We start from the raw sequence: 19,551 nt of genomic DNA, 5'->3' as shown, positions 1-19,551 counted from the left end.
ATTTTGATTTTGTCAATTCGAGCAGTCAAGTTCGTCGAACGTCTCTGCGTCGGCAAACTACTGGGCGGCATTCGCGGAAATCACTCGGCCATGGATATCTTTTATGTGGAAGCGCTTGAAAAATGCTGAATGATTTTGTTGCATGAAATTAATTGATAGCCGGCAGCTGGGTGTTGCAGCATGTAAGTTGACACGTTGGTGATTTCTTTTTGTTTATATTGAGGGATGTGGAAAAAAGGGCTACATGTTGCATGGACGAAATCACACATATATTTCGAGAGCAACAAGTTGCTTTTATAGCTTAAAAATTAGTAAAATTATTTTAGTAGCTTTATTAATTAAAGCTCTTAAACCCAATAGTCTCAACTATATGCTGATTTCTTTTACTTCAATTATTTGCAGGTTCCATCGAATCAGAGGATTTGTCCCTCGAACCTCAACCCACGACCAGTCCGGTGCTGTGCAGTCCATTGAAGGAGGAGCGCAGCACGCCGCCAACTTTGGCAATTGTCAAGGAAGAAACAAGTAATAATAGTTGTACCATGTACCCTACACATCTAAGTCAGAATCAGACAACAACAACTACAACAACAGCAACAAGCACAACATTATGTAATAATACCGCTAATACAAGTACACAAAACAATACACAACAACAACAGCAACACCATCACCATCAACAGACACAACACACACAACACCATCAACAACATGCCGGCCAACACTCACCCCACCACCATCACCCGTATCAACATCAGCAGCAGCAGCAACATCACTTACAACAACAACAACAACAAAACCAAATAACACACCACAATACCTTACACCAGCAACATCAGCAACAACACCTGCAACACAATAATCATCATACACACCACCATCAACAGCAAACACAACAGCAGCAACAACAACATAATACACACTATCAACAAACGGCACATAGCCTTCATCAACCACACGCCCATCAACACCACCATCACCAACAACATCAACAACAACAGCATGCGCAACAACACCAACAACAGCAGCAACAACAACAACAACAAACGCATGCAACTAGCAATAGCAATAGCGGCAAAATATCATATCGTGGCATTTTCACCACTACAGGTAATACAGCAATGAGCGGCCTGCATTCGGCAGCTGCCGCAGCCGCTGCCGCTACTCACCAACAGCAGCAGCAGCAGCAGCAGCAGCAGCATCAGCAAACTACGCAACAACAAATTGGTTCGCCACAATTGAGTGTGCTGCCTGGACAAATGTCACCACCGTCTGCGGGTCTTGGCAATAGTTGGGGTCTACCCAGCCCCGATAAGACACTCTTCCAACCGCCTATATTCAGCTTACTTGGACCTGGTCCACAGAGCACAGCTCAAGCACATTATGCCGCCCAACAAAATATAGCGCAACCATCGTCCACACCCTCACCCTCCCATCACATGCACACCGGCGGCTACGATGATGGGCGCGCAGCAACGCAGAATGTCGAGCTGCTCGGACTCAATATGGACTGCTCCCCTATTATATTGAAACAACCGCCGCCAAGCTATAGCAGCACCAGCAGCTTCACCAGCCTAGCTGATATGCAGCAGGCGCAAGCCAACCATGAGTTGCAACAATACCGCCAGCAAATATCCGTTGCCGCCACTAAATACCAGTGGCTGGATTCGCCGGCCGAATACGGTGGCGCACAACAGTCCTTGGTTGTGCCCGGTCCGTCATCCGCAACCTCTTCGGCAGCCGCAGCGTCCGTAATTGGTGGTCTCATTCCAAAACAAGAGACCTACTCGGATCCCACACCGCCGCACCATATGCAACCGCCAGCATCGCAAGGCAGCCAATCTGGCTACTCTGTTGTACAGCTAGCTGAATACAGTCCATCAACGAGCAAAGGTCACGAAATACTGTCACAAGTATATCAGCAGAGCACGATGCCGCTCAAACTGGTGCCTGTTAAGCCACGCAAGTATCCAAATCGGCCAAGTAAAACGCCTGTGCATGAGCGACCATACGCCTGCCCCGTGGAGAATTGCGATCGCCGCTTTTCGCGTTCCGACGAACTTACACGCCACATACGCATACATACCGGACAAAAGCCGTTCCAGTGTCGCATTTGCATGCGTTCTTTCAGCCGCTCGGATCATCTGACAACTCACATACGCACGCATACAGGTGAAAAGCCCTTCTCATGCGATATCTGCGGTCGTAAGTTTGCGCGTTCCGATGAGAAGAAACGCCACGCCAAAGTGCATCTCAAGCAACGCATTAAGAAGGAATCCAAGCTAAGCCAACAACAACAGCAGCAGCAACAACAACAACAAGCCGTGGCAGCAGCAGCTGCACAACAACAACAGCAACATCATCATCATCACACAACCCATCACATGCTTCATTCCGGCGATTTGCCCATTGTGACGAGTAGCGCCACTAGTTTGTAGGCCAAAACTAATTCATCATCGAAAGATTTCATCTCACGAACAACGCCGCCGTCATTGACAACAACACCGTTAATGGTGGAGGACTGGCATGCGGAGCTTTCATCGCCCTTCTCACCCAATACACCGCTAGACGTTATGCCCACAGCGGAACTTTCATTGCGCGGCAGTCGCAGTAATATACCGCCTACAGCTTTCCCATTCCCTTTAGACCTATTTGGTGAATACACTGAAATGCCCGAAGATATCGAGCTAACCGAAGATGATGCTTTGTTGGGTAGTGAAGATTATGATATGGAAGAATACGAAGAAACCGATTCCGAACACGATATTGAGCTGAACTCGCGCAATGAGTGCACCGCAATCGCCAGCAACACCGCCATCAGTACTACTGAAGCGTCTACAAACACAACAGTGATACGTTTGAAAAGCGATAGCTCAAGCGCATTGTCAGTACGTCGGGTTGACAGTGATAATGGCAGTGAGTCTGTTGGCAATATACCGGTGACCATATTGCGTGGTCTCAATGCGCGTAGTGCGTCGGTTGGCAGCAACAAGGATATGGTAATAGTATTTCTTACACAGTAATGCTATCATTTATATGCGTATAGATTAATATTTTCAAAAACTACATACATACAGACATATGGTTCAAAGTATGGTGAAATAGCAAATATGATTTGTTGAAATGTATACATTGGCATTTGGCAGGAAATTGGTTGAAAAGCTTGAGAGCTTCTTATTATCTGCGGTCATATTTTCGAGCTTAAAGTAAGAGCAAACATTTATGTTGTCCATTTTTTGATACTTAACAATTGACTATCTAAAGTTCTTACACATGTGCTTTCGTCTCTTTAGTTGAAGTGAAAGCTTTGCGAACGAAAATATTTCAACAACATTTTTAACGTTAGTTTTTATTTATTATATTTCTAACATATTAGTTTGCAATTAAATATTCGAGCATTTTCTATAGGTGTGTTTTCGAATTATTAGTGAAAGCTTCAAAAGCTTTTAAAAATTGCTGGTTGTTCTAAACTCAAAAATATGTTAGCGACAGCTCAGTTTGTTTATGTCCTCTTATCAGCTCGATATTTCAAAAAAATATATATATTTTTTAAAACAATTTTATACACTGATATATATTTATATCATTTTTTCATTAAAATCAACTGCCAATTGCCAATATATATGTTTTTCACAAAAACTTTGTGAAACGTAACAATCCGAAAAACACAAACCTATCTAATTAACCACAGTATTTAAGTCAAACATATAAAAAAATCTTTAAAAAAGATTCTGAAAACTCTACTATAAAATCACATGCGTGAGAAACACTCGATGATGACTTCAACATGGAAAAAATTCTGAAATATTAAAAATAAATTTAAAAAGCTACAAATATTTCAAATTAGATATGTATGTTAAATTAAAAAAATATACAAAACAAAACATAGTTTAGGTAATGAGAAATTATGAAACACTCAACCAAAATCGTTGGAATTTGAGAAAAACTCAAATGTCAAAATTATAAGGTTATAAAATATATATTAAAATCGCTTTCATAGGTTGTTACATTGTTAACTTCAAAAGTTTAACAAACCGAAACTGTTGCTATCAAATATTGCTGTTCAAAACAAAAACAAAATACAACCAATTATATAAACAAGGTTTAAACTCAGTTACAAACACAAGACATTTACCATAATTTAGCCTACTATAAAGCTATTATTTAGTATAAAATTTACGATGTTATTAAAGAAATTTAAAAAAAAGCAAAAACATAAACACTATGCATTATTAAACCGTTACAAACAAGAAGAGACAAAGCAAATAATTCTGCAGTAAACTCACAAAGAAACTATAAATTTTTTTTTTTCGGTTTAAATATATATTAAAGATAGCTGTTAACACAAAACAATAACAAAGCTAAGTAACAACTAACCAGCGCATAATTTGCTATGAAAAACATTTTTAAGAAAATTTTGTTGAAAAACATGCCGCATTGAAGAGCAAAACGTTTACTGTTTTAAGCGAAAAATGTGGCAGACTTAGCACAAAGAAAAACTTAATTTAACTTATATCTCTAATACTGTGATCTCATTTGTAATAAATTAATTTTAATTATAAACTTCAATTAAAAACGAAAAACCTAACATTTAAACTAAAATTAATTCAAATAACTAATTTAAATAATTTAAAAAGTACGCCTCATTATTAGCTAATTTTTTCACATAATTTATTTAACATTTTTTTATTTTTTTTTTTTATTAAAAATATTTGTATATATAATTTTTTTTTTTCAAAAAATTAGTATTACTTATCTTATGGTATTTTAGAAACTAAACTCATTAACTTGATGTACTAAATTTCTGTACTAATTTATTTATTTATAATTGTCTAAACACAAAGAACAAAAAACGCAAAAAAGAACAAACAAAAAACACAAAAATAAAAACAAAAACGTCCAAAACTTTGTATTTGCTTTCTCTTAAATGTTGCGTGTTAAATGTTTGCAAAGCAAAAGCAAAAAACGCAAATGAACATATACTTAGTCCATACATACATACACATACATATGTATGCACATATATTTTTATGCGTAAACGCATACTAATACCTAGGTTTTAATTAGCATTTAAGTTTTAGCTATTTAAGTGCAATTGTAGGCGCTGGTATGTTTGGCATTTCGGCGCCAAACTGTCTTTAGCATATCGAACAATCGTGGAACCAGTGAAATTATGTAAGCTTAACGTAAATATTAGTAAATAGTTTCGTTTGTAAATTAGTATTTTTAAGCTACATATACGCACAGCCATTTAATGTACTACCTTACGTCCTTTTTATGGTTTTCTCCTGAAAGTGTTTTTATTGTCTTTTGAAAGCCCTTAATGTTAGCATGCGATAAACCGTTGTATGTGAAAAAAATTTTATCGTTTCTTATTTGATGTAATCAATATGTTTTGTAATCCAAAAATTTATAAAAATTATTATAAAAACTACTTACATATGTATGTGCCTAGCAACGCGGAATATTTTCTTTATTATTTTGTTAAAAATTTATGTTTTCTCTATTCAAACTGTTTGTAATGACTGTTTAATATTTTTCTACGCCCGTTGAAAGCATGAAAATGCTAAAAAATGCAAATAAAATATAAATAAAAACAAATACAATTATTATGTATGGAAAAAAAAATATTTTTGGTTTTTATTTCAAGATGTTGTTTGTTTTTATTTTTTTGATAATTTACAAAAAAAAAAAATTTAATGTTTTAAAGCACACCATAAAACTTAAAACAGACACTTAATATGAGCTGCTTTAGATAATCTGTCAAATTTTAACTTTTGCTTGACTTTTACTTCAAATGAGTTATTCTTAATTAACCCGATTTTCTCTACAAACATGTTTTTGTTTAAACCTTAATGGTCCTTCGTCATACTCTAATTTTTCACTGATATAACTAGCAAGCATGCTCTCTTTTAGCCAATTAGTTTTCAAAATGTTTTTTCTCTGTGCTTTTCATTTAGTCGAAAGTGCAACTTTAAGAGAGCTTTTATGACTACTTAAATTGTTACATGGGTTTTCTCGTGCAAAAACTGGCCTAATTTCAATAATTCTTTTTTTCATATAAAAAATTAACTATTTTATTCAAACTTTTTATAATTTTAAATAGACATACCTTACAAAGATTTGGTGAAATTTTCAAAGGGCAATATTCAAAAATCGGCCATTACGACGTCATTTCCGGCAGTCCCTCGGAAAATAAATGCCTCCGCGTTGACAGCCTTACAGAATCAAAGGAGTAAAAAGAATAAAATGCGTCTTTGAATTAAGACTAAGCTTGGTATTGGACGAAGGAAAAGTTTAAAAAGTGAAAATTGTATTTTTGGTAGACGTTTTAACAAAAAATGCAAATTTTGATGAAAATTATACTCTTTTTTTTAAATCATTGTAATTGAAAAAAATATCCTTCGTTCAAGAACATATAAATTCTCGAAGATAAGGGTAAAATTTTATTAAGATGGGCTGAGCAGTTCTCGAGCAATTTTGACAACTGGCTTTGAGAAGCACGTGTTTAAAGTTTTAAGTGACTCGTATATAGCTGGCCTAGAGCGCGCAACTTTTCAAGGCTATATCTCCAAAACTATTACTTGAATCAAATTGAGCATTTAGTACAATATTCAAGAGTTGTTATAAAATTAAATAAGATAATAAAAAAATCGATTTTTGAAGCTGTGAAACCATGTAACCCCTTATAGAAAGCTTTTCACTTCTGAGGCACTTCACTGACTATTTTCAACTTTAACAGAGCTTTTATTACTATTTTTAAAAAAAGCTGCTAACTATTGAGGCGCTAGACTGACTATTTGTACAACTTACTCCAATGAAGTTACGAGCTTTTTCCAAACATTAAATTTTCCCTTAGGCAAAGATTTTAACTTTTCTTTTACGAAAAAGCCCACTTCTAGGTGTACAAACCTTACTTATCAGCTTCAATAAAGCTAAATAGAGACTGTTTGTAGTCAATACAGGGTTATTTAGTACGGATATTAGGGTCTTGAGTACTATAAAAAAAGCTCACAAAATAAGCTTTCAGGTTATATCTCATTCTTTTACTTTAATGGCGGATGCAATAGTTTTAAATCTCCTGCGCGTTCGGATTCCCACTAGAGTTTTTAACAGTATTCAATAATATAACCTTTACTACTAATAATAATATAATCTTTTTTTGATAATTGGAAATGCAGAACATTAATAGCTTTGGTAGCCCTGTGAAGCATGGAACATGTTTGACTCTTTCGATGCATGGAGCATGTCATATTATTTTTTTAGTTTCTCTTTATTTTTATTATTTTTTTAGTTTCTCTTTACAATATTGTATGAACTATAAATTATATATGTGTAACATAATTTAATATTACTGATTCTTTACTGTATGCCAACAAATATAAGGTATATTAAAAATCGAAACTATAGAACAATCCATTACTATACTCATTATTTTTTAATTTCTAAAGGTCTTTAAGGAGTATAGGTAAAAGATCATACTCATCAAAAGAAAAACGCAACGCTGTGAGAAAAATGAAAATTGCAAAAATGGTTTCTAGGTTAGATCCGAAATAGATCTGCTGAGATTGTAGCTGTATGTGTGTGTCTTGTTAATAAAAAAAAACGGTTTTGTATTGGCATAATATGTAGGTATACATTAACTTTAGATAAATAAGTGCATAAGTGTAAAGTAGACTTGATAGAAAAAATAAGCTAAATATAAAGCTGAGTATACTCGGGAAAGTTTTCGTAATAAACAGTTTGAGTAGGCGTTAAAACAAGTATACGAGCAAAGGTTAGGAAAAATTTTTTAAAAAAATTTAAGGCTAAGTGTGTATTACTTTCTTTTAACAATCCTTATACTTTTGGCACAATAATAATTTTGTTAATTGAAATTGAAGTTTTTGAATTAACAAAATTATTATTTAGCATAGCCGCTAAATTAAACCACAAACTAGATAAGTAAGGTATACGGAGAAACCACAAAAAATCATATGAAAACTCTCATCTGGCAAATGCAACGAAAAGTTTGCAACTTAGAAATGCGTTCATTTTTAGAGTGGCTTAATGAGTGCATATTTACATATACATATATAGATATTTACGATAACAAAAGTTATGCAGAATGTATGCCAATTTCCAATTTACAGTTACGCATGTTTGCTTAGAGTCCTTTGAGCATATAGTTATAAGATATATGTATATATAATATATAAAATTGTATGTAGATATAAGTGTTTTTTATTTCAGAAAAAGTGTATTTTTCCAAAGAATAAGAAGAAAAATTTTAAGAACCTTAAATGTTAAGGCAACAAAACGAACAGGTTTTACATGGCCTTTAACATACATATTTACAAATAAATAAGTGAAAATAATTTGAAACAGCTGGTGCCATTAAAATGTATCAAAAATTATAGAAAATTTATTTAGTGCGAAAAAAAACAGTCTTTAGTTGTTTTAAGATACTAAAATTACAGTACTTGAGCAATTTCGTAAAAGAAAAATATTTAATTAAATTTTTCGATGGACTTTTATTGTTAAAACAGTATTAAATTATGTAAAAAAAACCTTAATAAATGAAAAAAATTATTATCTAAAACAATTTAAAAACGTAAAATGTGTGGAAAAAGTGCTGAGAACTTCACTTCAGAAATCATATTTATGTATGAAATCTTTTTGCATATATACCGCTATAAATGTATCTAATGTATACATATGTATTTATGCGTGCTTGAAATATATATATTTGTAAAATCATATTGCTGCATTCTAGTAAAAATTCTGAAATTTAGGAATCACTGATAATATATATATATATATAACTTTATACACATACATACATATTTATATACCTAAAAGAGCTATCTATCCATAGATAGCAGCAGTTATCTGTATGGTGTTGTGATTTTTTTATTCTTCATATGTTTTTATTATACATATGCTCCCAAATATGCATTATATAAATATTTATAATTATTAGAATAACATTAAATTAAATATTTAAAACAAATCATAAACAGACACACATAAAGTATGAATGCTAGACTATGGATTGTTTTTCTTCCATATATGCAAGTATATACGTAAATACATATATACTTCTATGAACAAAATTACATGAAAAAATCACAAAAAAATTTATAAAAATATATAACAAATGATTGATTAATAGCATATACATATATACCTATATACATAAATTGTATGATTAAAGATGATGAAATGAAATAAATTATCATTTATAAAAAATAATAAAAATATTAATATAAGAACATATTAAATAAAACGATTTTTTTAAAAAGTTATATTTTACATTGAAAAACAAAATTTTAACAAAAAAAAAATTAATTAAAAAAATTAATTAATTACTAAAATAAATTAAAAAATATATAATTAATTAATTGATTTAATTAACATTATTTTTCCAATAAAAAAATGTTTGCCAATTTACTCCGTTTAATTGTATCTGTATTAAATGTTAATAAAATTATTTAAAAACAAAAAGATTTTAAATGTAATTAAACATAATTTATATTAAAATGCACACTTAATAATACATACACACATATATACATATACATATGTGTTTAATAAATAACCAAAAGTAATTCACGCAAAATAGCATGCAAACAAATAATAAATTAAATTTCAACCAAAAACAATTAATAAATAGTTTTTTCGCAGTTATAATCGTATATACAAGAATACAAAATGTACATGTCTCAATACATTCCACTAACAATCATTTGAAGTAAGTCTTTTTCCTGTTTTCAGTGTTAATATAATAAGATAGTTAGATGTGAAAAACTTCTTTTCAAACATGCAAATAATTTCCATAAAATAAAAAAATATATAAAAATAAATAGTGCTAAAAATAAAAATAGCTTAATAAACAATATTAAAAAATTAAAAAAAAAACATTATTTAAACAACATAAAAAATTTAATTAATTACTTAAAATTAATAACACATTAAAAAGCATTAACATTTAAAAAAATAACAAAAATATTAAAAATCAAACAAAATACACAAAATACAATGAGAGACACAAATATAATACAAAATTAAAAATAAAATAAATAAGATAGAAATCAAAAACACTTAAGAAAGTAAGTATAATAACCCAGACAAATACATATACACAAAAATTAAAAAACATATATAACATAAAATTAAAAATAATAATTAATATAAAAATTAAACAATAAAGTATAAAATTATTTAGGCCAAAATAAACAATAATAATAAAAATTATTAAAAATCCGCAGCAAGAGAATATGGTATTTTAAAGCATGTGAGCATGTAATAAAATATCAAAATAAAAAAACTTAACATAAATTTAGCACTACTTATATGTACATGAATTTAAAGACTTTCAATTGAGTAACAAACATATACATATACACACTTCCAAACTAAAGTCAAATTTACACTACTCAAAGCAAGAAAAAAGACAATTTCTCAGTTTTAAGCTGAATAAGACATCTCCCTTAAATATGTGAAATTTATCATCAGAATTTTATCAAAAGTACATACATATATGAAGTACTAAAAATAAGTCCCCAAAATGTTGCAATGCAATTTTTTTCTCAAAATTGTATGTATTTATGTGCGTTATAAATATGTGTATATGTCATAGGTATAAGCATATTGAAATGCTGCACTTTAATTTCCCCCTCATTCGAAAAGACTGTCTTTATGTTGTAATCATATTGGTGGAAAGTAAGAATAACAAAAACAAAAAAAATCATAAAAACTGACTCAAGCTTAAGTTAAATTAAATTATTAAGAAATTAAATTAAAGAATTGGCAACATTTGCTTAAAGCATTTTGTGTTACTTATCACATAGTATTGACCACATCGCATATACAAATACAATTAAATATTTTCATAAGGTGTTGTGTACCTAGGTATATCACTTACATGCATATATACATTATTTATATACATATATACACATATACATATATATATTTGTATTTTTACTTGTATGAAGTTTTTTCTATTTTTACACTTAACTATAATTGTCATGGCATTTTTCAAATTATAGAAATTTATTGTGAGTTTATAAGCAAAACTCAAAAAGTGCAAATAGAAAGAATATTTCGAATTTAATGTATGTTAAATGATATGTTAGTATACATATTATCACGCTTTTATTCGTGAAATTTCTAAAAAGCTTACGAAAAGCTGCATGTCTATAATGAAAGCTAGCTAGCTACTATTGAAATTCCCGAAATTCACTTATATTAACCATTCTTCTTTATAACCAAAGTTTAAAATCTGTTTACAACAATGCTCACTGATTGAGTTTTTCTAAGGCACCTACAACATATATGTTCTTAAATTTAAATTATGTAATTTACTTAAATAATTTATAGCAAATTTTTTGTCAGTATTTTTCATAAATATTATATTTAAATATTTAAAACATAAAATGATTGTAAATCTGAATAAAATATCAAAAAAAATGTGTATATCTCTTAATATTTTTTACTTTTTTAAGGAAAAATAGGCATAATATGTGTTACTAATACGTATTATTAGCTCCCACGAGGAACTAGTTTGTATACATATAGACGGACGGACATGGCTAAATTGACTTAGGCCGACATGCTGATTATATACTTTATAAGGTCTTTGAAATTTCCTTTTGGGTGTTACAAACATTGAGGCAAACTTAGTATACTCTGTTCAGAAAATACAAATAGGAAACTAGGAGCGGTTTGGTATATATTCTTCGAAAAATACCTCATATAACAAAAAGATATAATTTACTTATGAAACTTATGTATATAATTCAGTATTGATATAAATATGGGAAACCCATATCCGGCGATCTCTTTCTCCTCGCCAAATATGTATTTCAAAAATAGAATTCAGACGACATCTATGGCTAACTATATTTTAACTAAGGTTTTGGAGATGAGAAGTTGCCGCACCAAGGTATCTAATATTTTCATGTAAAATTGGCTCGCTCTGACCTTTTACTGTGGAAGCTTGGTCATAGATAGCCACTAGGAACTGTTAAGCTGATGAGCTTACAACATAGGACACAGTATCCTAATATCTTTAGACTTGAAACAAATCGGGGAACCGCTATCCTCATGCGTCGTATGTTAATAGTGGTTAGCTGAGTTTCGTGTGAATGAGCGCTGTTCAACCAGCGGCACTTGCGCGGTTCAAAAACCTTAGACCCAAAGTAGATCATAAAATGTACATCGAACTACTTTCAGGGTTCATCTTGTACATGTTTTATCAGTTCTAGCCATACATTGTGCAATGGACATCCATTTAGTGAGTTTAAAAACTCTATCGTCGCCCAGAGACACGAGAAATTCTACAATGTCTAAGTACAGTCTAAGATTACCCAAGAGCATTATAAACACATGATGTTTCTAAATGGATTTTTTGTCTGTGTATTATTTTTCTCAAGGACCGACTAGCGTATACATGTATATATACAGTTTTTTTTTTATTCTAGCGAATAGTCATAATTAACATAAAACCGCTAAATAAGCTTGGAATGTCATTATCCAAGTTACTAAAACCACGCAGCAGTTAAACGAAAAGACGTGCTGACGCCAATGATTCGCACAACTTCTATGTTCAAAGGTGTAAAAGTCGTCATCTAATCAAGTGGCCCACAACCAATCCTACGAACGTTTTGCTCTAGTTTCACGGACAATCGGTCGCGCATTGCTAGATTGACGTCGAGTTTGACACGCTTGGCATGCAAAGCAATTCGATACGCCGCGTACGCTCGCTGGCAAGTGGTGCTGCAATGGGACGACGATGTCGCGTGGCAAGTAGCGAGTCGCATGTGGCTTTCATGTGTTAATGAGTGACCGTTGGTGATTTATTTTCCAAATAAATTGAACTACTTCATTTGCTGTATGTCATTTTGGGGCGCTGAATAGGCCCGTCATTCACGTATATTCAATCTTTCTTACCCAGGCATTTGTTGTTGTTAGGTAATCAGATTTCGTTTACTTAAAGCAAGCAAAAACTTCAATGTATGCAGCATTTTTTCGTACTATTTCTCTGTTTTGCTATAAATAGTCTTCCACAAGAAGAGTGGAAAAAGAAATGAAGCAAAACGTCGCAAAATGTAAAAAAGACAGTCTGCTGTAGTAAACTATTAATAAAAGCATTATCAAGTCCTATGACATTTGACTAATTGAAAGCTGCTGATTGTGTGAAAAAGCCGATGAAGAGCAACACGTATGTATCCATCACTCAAACACTGTACAGCATTCTAAAAAGCAGTGAACTGCAAAAAATTCTTCTTCTCTTAAAATGTTGGCATTGAAAAACGTATAGAAACGCTTTTGTATTTGTGAAACTCTTAACCGAAGGTTACAACCATTTGTCCATTTCTATGGTAGTCTTCTTGACCAAAACTGACTGCACCTATACTGTTGCGACTTTTCGCCCAGCCACTTACAGTTTGCGCCACTAATTCTAATCAAAACCTATTCATCATTCCACACCATCCACGCGCTCACTAGTCTACTAGAAAGTGGAAGCATGAATTTTTACTACATAGCCTCGAAACGATAGGAATTTTTCAATCGTATATAGCGGGTGGGTCACACACTGGTTTTTCCAAACATAGTGGCAATTATTTTGAACGTATAGCCTGAGTGAGAAGTCTGGTTTCGGTAATATTTGATATAAGTAGATTGGAGCTTTAAGTAAATTTAATACCTCGGAGCTGAGCTTTGAAGCCGCAGTTACCGTCAAAGAACCATATTACTAGAGCAATACGAGTATATTTATGGTAAGTGTTATTTTTTTTTAAGTCAAACTGGATACAGATTACATCGATCCTAGCCGAAACAGACACATAACTGAATATGGCGCACCCTATATGTACAATATATGCGCAAACATAGGACAGTTGCTGGTTGCTTTTCCCATTAGTTAAGAGAGCTTTACTTCGCTCACGTTACACATTGCCTGTTCTCCAGTGCGACGAAAAGAACGCTGCACTTACTAAGATGACATGAAATTTCACGTGCAACACGTTCAACCAATGCAACACAAATGGATTGCCCCAACGCGGCCGGCTGCGGCTAAAATGCCAGTGCTGATGATGACTACAACAGCTGCTGATCGTCAAACCAGCTCCGGTGTCAGTTGACAATATTTCATAGTAAGTGTTGGCCCATTTGGTAAACAGAAGCTTCTTCTTCATACGACTGTGAGTTAAAACAAATGGATCAGTTTCGGTTATGTATACAGTTTCGGCGAGTTAAGTCTGCAAATCACAAGAATATATTTGCATACATACTACTAAATTTATTTATTATATATGTACGAGTTATTTTGGAGCAAGTAAATTCAAGCTGTAGAAACTAATAAATATTGTTTGTGGCATATAGTCATGACTATGGAACGTGACGGCCATTAGATAGAATAACCGAATAGAAGGGGAGTAATACTGCCTCTCGACGCAGGATATACGAAACAAATGAATAGAGGAACTGCTAAAATAATGGGCTGTAGTCCTCGTATACATATTGTAGCACCTTCGAAAAAACAATTGGATTTATGTAGAAGTTCGCCCTAATTGATGTGTTTGACACAGTAACAATGCTAGGGTTAAGATTGATAATGTAATAATCAAACCATTATTTATTAAAAAAAAAAAATACTGCAAACATATGATATGTCGTAATAAGATGACGTATGCCATTCCTAGATCCTATTTGCAACAGAGTGCATAATCGAATCTTACGATCTTGAAAACGTTCTATTATAAAATCTTATCAGCCTTCATCAGTGAGCTTGAAAATGACAAACAGGAACACTTAAACTCACAATATTAGTAAATGTACGAGCACTTAAGGAATTTATTAATGCCAAACACTAAAAGCCATATCTGAGCTTGATGCACGGCATGCAAAACTGCACAAGAGAGGAAAATTTTGCACTTGCTTAGTAGTACGTCAGAGTAGATGCATTTATTAAATTAGTTGCCGTTGACTTTGGTTAGAGTTTTAATGCTTAAAAAATTATTTTGTTCAAAAGAAAAAAAATCAATATTACCTATAATAAATAACTTAAAAAACATAACAAATTTATTTCCTAAAAATCGTGCTCGGTAACTTTTATTTGCACGTGTTTTACTTTAGTGGTTATGTTAACAAATAGGTCTGCCAGTTTAGAGGTTCAAAAAAGTCGCGTTGACAAACTGAATCAAGATGAAGGTATACTTGTAGTTATTAGCGATCTGGTTATAAAAATTGTCAGTTAGGTCACGCTTTATCAAGTCAAGATGCCAACTATCTCTATATAAGCCAGAAACTATCTTTGGAACAGTCAAGCGGTTATTTTTAGCAGCAAGTTTCATAAAAATGTGTTGTTATGTGGTAGCAACGCTTGATTGATTCGAATGAACCGAAGTTTGTATCTTTGAAGGATACGCAATTTGCCTTTGTCTTAGATAGCCCTTTGATATAGAAACACTGTATAAAGTCCAAACATATCATCATCAAACATCCAACTATTTATCTATTTATTCTCCACACATTATTTCATATAAGTAAAGTATATCGAAATAATCGAGGCAGGTCATTTATTTTAGAAACTGACTCTTTTTGTTATTCGAGTGGTCAATTTGTCGAATAATAACGAAGGAATGGATTGATGAGAAATGAAGCGGATGCTAAGGTTAATAGTATATATGTATATATATATTTATAATAATCATATGTATTCAGCTTCACATTCACTATACATTACCATATATAACTGTTTCTTCTAGATTAAAGCTGGCTTAACCGCGGTGGAACAGAACTACTAGAACTATCAGCGCAGACAATATATGTGCTTCGACTTGGGAGCAGATTTTCCGTAGCTTCCTTGAACTAAGTACACAAACCATCATAACTTTTTAACAACTCATATTTATCCCAATTAAAAGTATTTATTATTCCATAAGAAAGCTATTTTAATTGTTTAGTTTTTTTTTAATATATATCTTCTAACATATATACAGGGTAGTTCCACTATACTTATACTCGTAAGTGGAATATTTTGCAACGTCACAGTGACTAACCTGGATCGAGCAAATGCTCGGTCTGGGATCAAATAACTTAGTTTGCGCATGTCATAACACACAGGCGATCCATACTAAAACCAACAACAATGACATAAGAAGTCACCAGCGGCAACAACAGTAATAAACTGAAAACAAGAAGTGCTCGAATTGACAGCAATGAAATTGCCGCTTTGCGGTCAGTAAGGCTGAAATGGTCAGTGCAGCGGTGGAACGTGCCATGCAAAGTAGTCACTCAAGCACACACACATACATATGTATTTATGTATGGTTTTACTTTTAGCGTGAATATATACATATGTAGGTATGTACAGGTTATATGAATCACATTGCCGATATGCCGAAGGAGTTCCAGTAACTGTGGCTTCCTGATTTCGCTCGTTGAAAATAAAGATTTTTTACGAGCGAATTGCATTCATAATTTTTTGCGTCGCTTTTGCGCGTGCGCAGGTGAGTGCCTACCTATCGGCCAAAGTAGCGGATTTAACATATATAGATGCGTGCATACCTACATATATACTTAAAGGTGTACGTATGAGTATTTTTTCAGTTTGAAAGTTTTTATTATACGTGCTTGCATGTAGCTCTAGCTTGTTTTTGCTGTTTTGAATTCTATTGCATTCCTGTTCTGTTATGCTGCTTGTCATACATGCGCAGTTTCAGATCTAAACCTTCAATATACATTTAAATTAATGTGAATATCAACTTATATAGATGATATTACTATCTTTTATACTGGTATGTAAGCACTACATTAATTTGAAATTTTCTATACAATATATACATACGCGTATATAGTAGTTTCTAGTAATATACGTAGAAACCTCAACCCTGTACAATTCAGTTTGGATGTCAGCTATAAGGTATAGTGGTCCGATATATACAATATGTTTGGAAATTGAAGCATTATTTTGGATAATAATTTGTGCCAATTTCCATGAAGATACTTTTGCAAACAAAAGAGTTTCCTATACAAGAACTTGAGTTTAATCAGTCAGTTGTATGACAGCTACATGCTATAGTAGTTCAACCTGCACAATTTTTTCGGAGATTCTAGCGATATCTTTGATAACAATCTCTGCCGAATTACTTGAAGATACCTTGAAAAATAAAAAAAAGTTTCCCATACTAGCACTTGATTCCGATCGTTTAGTTTGTATGGTAGCTATATGCTACAATAGTCCACTTCTTGATGAGAAAAGGATATATGCAAAATTTCAGACTGACATCTCAAAAACTGTTCAGGGTATAAAAATAGCTATTTGACAGTTATGAGGAGGTCCGTTTCAAGCTGACTGGCGGTGTAAATAAGCAAACTGTCGATGGAAAACGGCAACAAGAAATATCAGCATTTTAATCCTGCTTGTGAATACTGAAACAAAAAACTTTAGTCAGATGTCAGATTATTCAGACTCTACAACATACATGTGGTTATTAATAAAGAGAAAGAAATTAGATCCGCTGTTGATGCAACATCTGTCATGTAACATAAATTTTTTAAAATGTAAATAATAATAAATAATATTTTCAAACAGTTAAATTTTTTAAGCAAGAACACCGAGTTTATCGAAATTTTTCAATCGCACGTAAGGGAAGTGTATTTAATACGCAATTCCAACCCAAATTCACACCTTTGCTTACTTAATGTACATTTTTCATAAAACAACTGATATTATTTCAAAATGTTTACCAGGTTAAGCATATAAGTTATACCATTATTATATCAGGTGCCTGCCGCTGAAATTCTTTTGTTGCAAACTGAACACTCCCACACATAAGTACACTGTCTTTATGAACAGCTTTACTAACTATAAAAGTTATAAATGCGCGTTTTAGCAAGCTCTTCATTACATTTGCTCCGACAACACAGTCAAACTGAACGCAAAGTGTCAACAACTTGGATACACCATTTTATCAATCACGTACGATCGATATCAGTCCGACTTCTACCGGCAGGGATGTGCTTGATATATCCGTCTACTGCGCATGCACGAAGGCAGGTTGTTACTACGTTTAGATTTGGTGTTACGGTTCTTTTGACTGTTTTAACTTGGAACGTGTCCTCGCACCTCTCTATAACGCAGCTGGGAGCTTCTTTCGCAGAAACTGCGCAGCGTTGCATAGCCGACTTTGGCAACAAATAATAAAAGTAATCCACCGTTTTACACTATACTAACTGTATAGTTGTTGCATGTTCCTGTGGATGCTTATGTATATATGTATAGTATGTATTTAATATTTTACTACCCAACGCCAGCTTAGGAGCCAAGACAATATGTGGCCGCTTGGCGTACGCTTCACTTGTAGCTTCATACCCGGCACTCGTTAATTTTGATTTATGCGCTCAATTTATGAAATATTGTTGGCAATGCGCAGAACAACACATTGGCCACATGGCCAGTTGTTGACCGTGGCAGAACAAGAAGAAGCATTAAACTTCAGTAAAACGCTCCAGAGGCATAAGTCAGCGCCAGTCAATTTGACTCCAACTAACTACAACCACTCCAGAAGGTAGTCATAAGAAATATTTGAAATGTGTCTCAGCGAGAAACGCTGCAATTCCTGCCAAGCAAATACTGCCAACAACAACAGCACACATACATATTTGCGCCACCAATGTAAGCGTGTGCTGCGAGCTGTTGCTCTATTTATTGTTATACCAGTTTTGTGCGTTTTAGTATGTTCTTGCTGTGTGCTGTTGTAGTTGTTGCCGCTGTTATTGTTGATGTTACGCTTGTCAATATTGGCGTTTCGAAAATACGAAGTCACATCAGAGTCACCGCATGCAACAAATATTTACTCGCACACGCATCCGTACGCCACTCATTCACATCAAGCAACCGCCTCGTGTTTCCCACCCGCATACGAAGTTGCACCCGCAGCGTTGCGTCGAGTTCTTTGCATTCGCAAGCTTACACCGACATACATATTATATGAGTGTACATGAATATTGCGAGTTGCACGCAGCCTCAACGCTATTTGTGCCACTCAACAACCCTCTCTCACCATAGGCATTCGTCCACTAAGCTTGTCTGCCGATGGCAACCCAACCGCGTCAGGCTCGTAAAATTTCTAATCTACTTCGTCTGCCACAATCGCGCTTAGGAGCCAGTTGCGCTGCATGTCCAAGCTGTAAGCAACGTTTGAACTAGTTTGCGCAGACAAGCCGTGTTCGTCACTGGTGTGTGTGCGTATGCGTTAGTGTCTCGACATTGTACATCGCAAGTGGTGCGCGAGTGTCTATCTTTGAATTTGAATTTATTATAATTACACATTTTCATACATATTCAAATTTGATGGCGCTATTAGCGAGCATTTTTTAATTGCTACCTCACCTATTGCTCTGCAGCCGTCGCTATTCTCGCGCCTTCTTTGCGTCCTGCCGCAAGTGTTATACATAGCTATACGGATCACTGCCGATTGCTCGAATAAAACCAACTATTTAATTTTAATGTCGAACTAAACCGAACGTTATCGAAATGTTGGCAGAATATGGTTTTAT

General features: G+C 33.4%; 1 protein-coding gene across 2 annotated transcripts in view; it reads left to right on the top strand.

Moving 5' to 3' along the window:
• sr (stripe) overlaps positions 1-2,441 on the top strand; it is a 124,169-nt gene extending 121,728 nt beyond the window's left edge. Inside the window, exons 5-6 of one of the 2 annotated variants that reach the window (XM_070109940.1) lie at positions 403-525; positions 1,111-2,441. In XM_070109940.1, the coding sequence (XP_069966041.1) occupies positions 403-525; positions 1,111-2,438 (1,451 nt within the window). In that variant the 3' untranslated portion in view covers positions 2,439-2,441. Of the gene's footprint in view, positions 1-402 lie in introns of both variants that reach the window. The other variant, XM_070109938.1, reaches the window with a different exon arrangement.
• The last annotated feature ends 17,110 nt before the right edge of the window (positions 2,442-19,551 follow it).

Source organism: Bactrocera oleae, chromosome 2, assembly GCF_042242935.1.
Source record: "Bactrocera oleae isolate idBacOlea1 chromosome 2, idBacOlea1, whole genome shotgun sequence".
In the NCBI taxonomy this organism is placed as follows: domain Eukaryota; kingdom Metazoa; phylum Arthropoda; class Insecta; order Diptera; family Tephritidae; genus Bactrocera; species Bactrocera oleae.
This window is presented reverse-complemented; position numbering and strand designations above follow the sequence as displayed.